This window comes from Solanum tuberosum, unplaced genomic scaffold (assembly GCF_000226075.1).
Source record: "Solanum tuberosum cultivar DM 1-3 516 R44 unplaced genomic scaffold, SolTub_3.0 scf00346, whole genome shotgun sequence".
NCBI classification, from domain to species: Eukaryota; Viridiplantae; Streptophyta; class Magnoliopsida; order Solanales; family Solanaceae; genus Solanum; species Solanum tuberosum.
In genome coordinates this window covers 568,287-577,402 of record NW_006239265.1, presented here as the reverse complement: position 1 = coordinate 577,402, position 9,116 = coordinate 568,287, and the positions used below count along the sequence as shown (strand labels likewise).

The following is a 9,116-nucleotide window of genomic DNA, read 5'->3' as shown; positions in this document are numbered from 1 at the left end:
TTCAACAAGACAGTAAATACACGATAAATCACATGGAAGCATCAACTAAAAGAATCAACCAACCACACTCTTATACCAATGAAAGAAATTTAAGAGCAAAACAACATGGTGTGTACCTTAATACTTGCATCGAAAATTGTTGATGTTGATTTCACTATCAAAACGAGTTGCTCCAAATCTGATGTATTTGGTCCATAATGTTTTCAATGTTAGTGATTTATCTTTTTTTGATGTAGGTGTGGAGAATTCGAGGACGAATTCTTTTGAAGAAGGGGAGTGTGATGTAGATCAAAGAGACACTACTTCAAGGAGGCTTTTCACAAGGAGTCAAGCTAAGGATCTTCAAGCATTGCAAGCTTTATGGATGAAGATGGAACCTTTGGAAGGCTCCAACATGGAAGACTTGAAGATATTTAATATATTAAGTGTTCTACCATTTTAATTACCTTGCTGTAATTTTAATGAAGGGCAATTGAGTCTTTCTTCACTATTTTAGTTTTTAGTATAAATAGTAGATGTTAGGGTTTCATAAGGAGTTTTGGACATGTTATGCCTCTTGTGAGAGTTTGGAAGCCCTTTGTTGAACTTCAACACTTTGTCCTAGAATTTGCAAGTAAGATTATTACTTTCTTGAGGATTCTAATAGATTAGGTGCTTTTATTTCTCAATTAAGTGGTGTTTTTGGTTAGTTTCACCATTACATCTCTTAGTTGCTTGAATTTAATTGTGTCTATCTCTTTTATCTAGTTTTTTTATTTCTATTTTATTTTTATCTTCTTGTTTCACATCAAAATCACTAGGAAACAAAGATTGTTCTTGTTCATAAACTAAGTGTTTGTGAGTGTCGTTTGAATATTGGCAAAAAGAGTAACGTTTTGGTTTTCTCTCCTCTTTTTCTTCACGTTTTATTGTTGTTCCTCTTCTGAAAAGAAGAGGTCTCCTTTTAAAAGGAGAGGTTTGAACAGTTACAACTTCTTAACTGTTCCTACTTCTTTTAAAAGAACAGCCTTATCCAATTATTATTATTTTTTCACAAATTAAATAAAACGAATTGAATTCGGTCCACATGGAGACCCATGACCCACCAAAAAATTACATAACATCTCTTAATTGAATATTTACTTCTCATATGACATAATGGAGATATTTGTAGTCTTCAAGAACAATTATTTTTATAACAAAAATAAAATAAAATTAAAAAAATTATGTTAACTTCTAAAAGTATACAAGTATTTTGATATAAATATTTCTAGTAAATAAACAACTATTTCGAGACGGGGAGTTAGTTTTCACTTTCGTGTGCCGATAATATTGCTAGGTTACATCATGCATGCAAATCTTTTATTTAATTCAAAAATAATATGAGTTCGTGAAGTTTTTGATAACGCCTCTTTGATTTTAATTTTGCGTTCATTAATTGGCAATTAAAAATAAGAATGAAAAGTCGCTAACTATTTGTGCGTATGGATCAAAAGCTGGCTGCTACAATTAAGCCATGTGCAACATGATGCTTATTTTTTAATTTTCTAAAGATAGCCTAATGGCTGCGTGACTTTCTTCTTAATTACACCACAACTCCAATGGGCAAGTCATGATAAAGTTATAATCTTGATTTGGGTTAATTAATTTGTTTGATACAATTGGAAGTGTCTTTGAATTTGTTTTTAGAGAATAGGTAATTACTTTTTTTTTCAAAAAAATAATAATTTTTAATCTGAGGATTGCTCTCGAGTGGGGATCATGGTGAGTCTTGAGTTAAAGTCAGAATCAGGATCTAAATTTGATAAGGGTGGAGGTTGAATCTATAGAGACCAAGGTTGGTGTCACTATGAATGAGGATCGGGATCAAAGTCAAGAGTATGGGTGGATCGAGGACAGAGTCCTGTTCGAGATTCGGGTCAGGGTAGAGGTTGGGTCCTAATAAAAGTTGGGATTTGGGGTTGGGGTCGGATAGGGAGTCGGGTTTTGATCTCGAGTTAGGATCTGGGTCTGGATATAGGGTTGGTGTTAGGTTGGGAGTCAAGGTCAAGATCATAGTCGACTTAGGGTGAGTTCTTGTCTTGGGTTGAGATTGGGGTGGGGATCAAGATCATGATAAGGGTTGGGCTTCAGTCCTCGGGTTGGGGTCTAGGTCTGGGTGGATTAGGCGGTGGTAAGGTTAAAAGAGAGTTTTTGAAAATGTTTTTTTTTTACTTTATTAAAGGAACCCATTTTCTTTAAATTAGAGAAAAATAAGTCTATTCGAAAATTATTTTTCAAAATATTTAAGTTAATCAAACATGAGAAACTTGAATTATTTTTTTTGATTAATGTTATCCTTTCCTACCAAACATATTCTTAAAGTAGAATTTTTATTGTTAAAACTGATTTCAATTAACTCAATTTAGCTAGCGATTTGAAGTTTTTTAATTTTAAGAGATAATTGTGAGTCAAAACCATTTAACCTAAATCCTAATCAATATCTTACCAAATTCATATAAGTGAATTGCAGTTCAATCTTTTTCAGTTAAATTAGCTCAAATTTAATTCAATCCGTTCATTTTGCAAACACCATTCGTTTTTCATAAGAATAATAATAATAAAATGTCCCTTTAACAAAAAAAAAAATCAAGAAATAAATAAATAAATAATTGATCTAATACCGTAGAACAAATTGGCCCATACTTTTACTTTTAGAGTCAAAGTCAAACTTTCTTATTCCATGCAACGTGGAATCTCTTTACTTCAAATTTGTGGCTGAATAGATTATTAAAATCTAAGTCGAAACTCGACACAATGGTTTATCAAACTAAACTGTGATTGGGTATTCCCCTCCGATCCATTTTAGTTATTTTATTTACTTAAAAATAATTGATTAAAAAAATATTTTATTCATTTCAATTTATTTATCATTTATATTAATTTTATTTATTTATTTTAACAAATCAAAAGAGTTTTATTATTCATACTATTATTAATACTTAATAAAATAATAATAGTGAAATAAAGAATTACAAAATATTATTAATAAAATTAGCTTAATAAACACATTCTAAAAAAATTAAAAATTGTGTGAAGTCATGAATATGAGTTCAGTTAAATAACTTTATTTATTTGGTACGATTAGTTTAATAAACACATTTTTTTAAAAAACATTAAAAATTGTATCAAGTCAAGAATATAAGCCAAATTAAATAGCTCTATTTATTTGATGTATAAAACTTATAAATTATTATTCTTGTTCATATAATTAGATCAAAACTATAGAAAAAACTACATCAAAACAGCAGCCAAAACTATACCAAGTCCATCAGAAACTACATTAAAAAAATAGTAAAGCTAGACAAATTCAAAAAATTAAATAATATAAATGAATAATTAAATTAATAGAAGTAATAAAACTCTCACATAATTTTAATATAAATAACACTTTGAAAAATAGAGAATAATAAAGTCTCACATAACTTAAATATGTATTTGACAATTTCACCGTAATTCACCAATCTTTTCTTTTTCTTTCAGCGTTTCACTCAAAATTCAACTCCGCAGGGGCGAACTGTGGCCCCCACTAACTCCACCAACCTTTTCCTATCTAGATTCTAATTTCAGCATAATCTTTTCAAACTAAATTCATTTGTTCATGAATTTTTTACTTTTAAAAAAAATAAATTGACATATCTTTAAATTATAAACATATCAGATACATTAAAATGGTTATCAATCTAAGATGTTAAACACATACAAAAAAAATAAACGAAGTCTTTTTTTAAAAAAAATTCACTCCTAAAGTCGCATCTTTCAATTGGAGTTGAAGTCTAAAAGAGAGTACTTTCGAGTTGTCATTTGCCCAATCATATAAAAAGTTGTAATCAAAACATTGCTAAAAAATAAATATTTTTAAAACAGTAAATAAAAACAGAGGAAAAATTTCTTTCAATTTTTTATTTATTTTATTTACGAAAAATCAACATTTGATTATAAGAATTTCTGAATTTCAATACAACTTTCAAGTTGTATTTGGTATTTGATAAATACCCAAAACCTTATTTACTTTTTTTTTTCACCTTCACTATATTTTTTTTTCTTCGTATTTTAATTTTATTTAAATTATATATATATAAAATACATTCTGACAATCTTATATTATTTATAAAAATTATAACAAAACACAACCCTCATCATCAACTCAAACTTAATAAATTTTAACAAGTAAAATAAATAAATTTATAATAGCATACAATAGCTCGAATTAAATCTAATCTATCATATTATTTAAATTATCTATTTTGAAATAATACTCATAAAGTAAATTTATTGTATATTTCACATAAACTATTCAAGTTGAGTATACTAATAAATTCTTTAAAATGTATAATACAGTCAAACACAATTTCATATCCAATTTTATTTTTATAATAAGTGAATTCTATTTTTATTTTCACGGCCAAACGCGTCATTTATGAAACTTCAATTTCCTTTTCATTTCTTGGTTGACTGACGATACCCACCAACTCCACCACCTCATTCCGCCGTGCTCAGCTCTCTTACTAGGGTTTAGTCTACGTCTTCTTAACTCATATAAGACGCAAGTTTTTGTACCTATAACTGAAGACCAATTTTGCAGTTCAACTGTTCGACGATTTGCCCCAATTAATCACAACGTAAATTTCTTCTACTCTAACCTTTTTTCAATTTCAGTGAATTATCTATCTCTCTGATAAATTGGAAGTTGGGAAAAAGATAAAAGTTGAAATTTTTTAAGGTTGTTTTGTTCTCTGTTTGCTCGTTTGGACTCAAGTATTTGTAAAGTAAAAAGATTGTATATTGTTTCGTTTTTGGAAGAGTTTGGTGATATATGATATTTGGGAATTAAATATATTGTGGAACGAATAAAGTTGTGTTTACTGAAGCAGGTGTTTGTTTGGAGTTGAAGCTGGTTGGTTGATCTATGGGTATTACTGTTTGTGGTGATAGTTGTTCAATTTCACGGGTAAAGTTTGTTGTTATCATAATGCTGCTTCAGACCCTTTTCAGATTTGTTTAAGTTTGGAGAGTTTAGGGTGCTATATCTTAAATTCAAAGTGTATATTTGCATAGGCAGAAGAAGGTCTATTACAGTGATATAAGGTTTCAGTTGCAGTGTTGAGAAGGGTATTAAAGATAATATATTTTGGAGTTTAGTCATTGTATTGAAGTGTTTGAGATGGATAATTCAAATCGGTCGTACAGTAGGAATTCTGATCATTTGGGTGTGAATAAATTTGGGAAGAATATCAACAAGAGTCCTATACACCAACCTAATTTCAACAATGCAAATAGTGCTAGGCAACAACCTCAACCTCAGGTTTACAATATTAACAAGAATGATTTTCGGAGCATTGTTCAGCAACTGACAGGTTCACCATCTCAAGAGCCTCCACCTAGACCTCCCCAGAATCCTTCTAAGCCTCCGAGTATGAGATTACAAAAGATTCGGCCACCACCTTTGACTCCTATAAATCGTCCCCAAATTCCAATCCACCCTCCAGCACAGATCCCTGCCCCAGCTCGACCTGCAGGTGGTGTTCCTTACCAGAACAATATTGTAAGACCGCCTCCCCACTATGGTCAGCCCTCACCGCCTATGTTACCACCAACTCCTGGAGATGTTTGGACAAATACAACTGAGTCTCCAATTTCAGTTTATATGCGTTATCTTCAAAATTCAATAATAGATTCAGGGCCTAAACTAACACAATTTCAAGGTCCTGGTCATTTTCAAGCACATCCAGCATCATCTGGTTTGCTTCCTAATCCTTCAATGCCACCTTTTCCATCTCCTAGAATGAATGGCCCGCCTCCTCTCCCATTTGCTCGGATGAATGGTCCTCCTCCACGTCTTCTATCTCCTAGAATGAATGGGCCACCTCTTCTCCCATCTCCTAGAATGAATGGTCCTCCTCCACCTCTTCCTTCTCCGGGAATAAATGGGCCTCCTCCTTTGCCTTCACCTACTTCTCAGTATCTTTTGCCGTCACCCACTGGCTTCTTGAACTTGTTATCTCCCCGTTCCCCTTATCCATTTCTTTCTCCAGGTATGCAGCATCCTCCACCGCTGACACCAAATTTCTTCTTCTCTCCTATGGCACAGCCTGGAGGTTTTGGTGCTGGACCACAATTTCCTCCTTCTCCTGGTTATGGATTTCCGTTGTCACCTTCTGGGTTCTTCCCCATGTCAAGTCCAAGATGGAGGGGTCAATAGCACCACCACGAAGAGAGCTGCTGATCTTGATGGATTCTTTACTTCGAGTTTTGTCAAGGTGGTAGATCTCTTTCAAATTAAAGCTTTTTCCCTGTGGATATGCAGTGTATACAATGTAAGAGATCCTTCTGAACGTGTTTATACTTTTTTTCTTTGTTTTTCTTAACATATATTTCAAATATTTGACTCTTTCAATGTAGAGTTTGTAGCAGATGTATCTCTTTATTTGCGTAGCCCTTATTTAGTACATTTAGCAACTCTCAACTGAATAGTTGAAAAGGTCAGGCTTGTTAGATGATAGTTAATTGAATTTTATATGTAGCTGGAAAGGTTCTTGTATTCCTTGTAATGTCAACTTTGGGATCAAATATTTTGGTTCTTTTTCCTACCATGTAGATCAATTTTCGGTTTGTTGCCTTTGGGATCAATTGTTTATTTAAAGAAAATTATCTGCTTATTGTTTCATTTGTGAATGATATCATTATACTTTCTGCCATACAGAACTATGTTTATATCCCTCTTCCTAATTTTTTCTTCTCACATGGTCTTCTCCAAAAAAGTCCCGGGGGTTTGACTGGCTGACTGTTTTAGTTGAAATAATATCTATGCTAAATTCCATATGAAAAATACAATATTTGTTTGTTATTTTGTAGTCTTGTATTCCTGCATTAATGTATGTTGCTATTTTATTCCCAGTGTAATATGGAGTAACAACACACTTGGTAGTTGTTACTAAATAGCAAATAGCAATACATGTAAAAGAGCACGCAAATGACAAAAGTGTCGTTTATTTATTTAATTAATTAATTAATTATAGTTAACCATTTCTTACTCATTATCTGTCATTTGTTTCCAATAGTGTTTGTAGCATTATATTTGAAGTTATAAAAAGGGTGATTTAAGTACCCTTTTATATTTAGAAGATGAATGCCGTATTTACTTTTTCGTACTTATAAAGAAAAGAGTTCGGTTTTCATTTATCCCTTTGTCTCATATTTTAATGTCAAAAAATATGTAATTTTTTTGACAAGAATGTTAATTTTTGATTTTCTGATTGTGTGAGTTGCTCATTTTCTGGAGGAATGCTCTCTCATTTGGTTGATTGGCAGGTGAAACAGGTAGAACTATTAGGTTAATACCATATTAATATTAGGGGAAAAGAGAGGAGGGTTTGGAGGTGGAAAGGGTCAACAGATCTGAGTAATTGTAAGTGCAGTTCCTAATTTCATTGAGTATACAATAATCTATCTATTCAATCAAATTATATGAACCTCTTTGGTAATAGCAGAACACTGGATATTCTTGTCCTGAGTGACTCTGGGATGATGCTTTTAGATGTGTCCTCCTTATAAAACGGAATGATATCCCTTAGTACACTATCTGTCTATAAGTCGAATGTAGGTGCTTCATGTATATGTTGCTGAAGCATTCTATTGCAGTATCACCATTTTAGACCAGCGGAAGAAGAAAACCTAAGAAACTCATTTTTAATGCTGAAAACAGACGAATGATGGTGGATGATGTTTGAGGCAGATAGAGGTTAGAAACAATGTTAAAACCTAGAACATTCCACATTTGCATAAGTTGGTGAAGTACGGCCCAGGACAGTTATGCAAGGTGATCTCTCAAATGCAGATTACCATTTTGTTTGGAAAAGTGAAAGCATATGAATGGTTAACATCCCAAAGCTGTTAAACTGTTTACAGCTCCCGAAAGCTATTTCAGAGTCCTATAAATTTATTCTGCTCATATTGTTGGGATCTTTTGGAGGTTATCTTTTATCACTACAATAGACTCTTACTACCTTCGATCTAATACATTTTGTTGTCATATGCACTGCACAGATACATGTATTATCATATGTCCACTCTCCACAGTAGTTTAAGTGTGTTTCTTTCATCTCTTTAGCATACTTGTGATACTAGTGGCAGTAATTTGCTCATGTGATTTGATACTTAACAATCTTGTTGCTGTTAACGGTGCTACCCACAACTAACCACTTGAAGTTTTCCGCATTGTTTTGGGTCTTGGTTTGCGGCTATCATGTGATGCCTCATATCTGTTGATGATTATCTTGTCATGTTCTCATCTTTCAGTTAAATATTAAATTGCTTTTAGTGGCTGATCTGGCTGCTCCATCCAGTTAAGCTATAGCCTATAGCCTTCTGGAAGAAAAATCCCAGTTTGATAATATTGAATGAGCTTTTCGCTTTCTGTTGGCGGAATTTACTGTACCATCTAGCCAATAGAATGTGTTCCCATTGCATATAAAGTCAGGAGACTGGTTTGTTTCCTCCTACTCGCCTTAAAATAAGTTGTTTTTAGGCCTATAATTTCTATGATTCATGCACCAAGGGTTACAAGGCAAATGCAGTATGATGACTTTTATTCATCAACTTGTTGCTAACTGCCAAACTTGTTTGCTGTGTGCTTTCCTCATTGCAAAGATATGTTTGTGTCTGTGTCTGCATATAGAACAGTGAGCTTAAAGATTTTTATTTGTCTGCTGGAAGTTGACGGGTGATATGATGCTTCATTCGTCAATGAAAAAATGCACATCAAAAACATTTTAGTACTAAGTTACAACAGTTGAGGCCAACAAAACAAATTAAGATTTGCAACATCAGTCAGATATCACGGTTCCGAATTATGAAATCCCTTAAATATGTTGTAGAAATTTTAAAAATTATAACTACCTATTTATGGTTGGAATTGAGCAAGTAACGTTCCATTGAACTTAGATTATACAATGCTAATATACTGAACGCAATCTCACAAGTAGGGTCTGGAGAGACGGAGTAAAGTGATATAAGCTTTTAATTATTTGGTTGGAAAAAATTAAAGAACTATTTACTAGAATATGATGTCAATAGGTTACCTATTGGTAGTTTCTCAG

General features: G+C 32.4%; 1 protein-coding gene across 1 annotated transcript; it reads left to right on the top strand.

Moving 5' to 3' along the window:
* The first annotated feature begins 4,415 nt into the window (after positions 1-4,415).
* LOC102580914 (protein HAIKU1-like) lies at positions 4,416-6,648 on the top strand. The gene is made up of 2 exons (XM_015315154.1): positions 4,416-4,640; positions 4,893-6,648. Exon 2 carries the CDS (start codon positions 5,183-5,185, stop codon positions 6,218-6,220), a length of 1,038 nt encoding a protein of 345 aa, XP_015170640.1. The 5' UTR covers positions 4,416-4,640; positions 4,893-5,182; the 3' UTR covers positions 6,221-6,648.
* The last annotated feature ends 2,468 nt before the right edge of the window (positions 6,649-9,116 follow it).

Excerpts from the sequence above, each read along its gene's own strand:
- LOC102580914 (XM_015315154.1), top strand. The coding sequence starts at position 5,183 with ATGGATAATTCAAATCGGTCGTACAGTAGGAATTCTGATCATTTGGGT.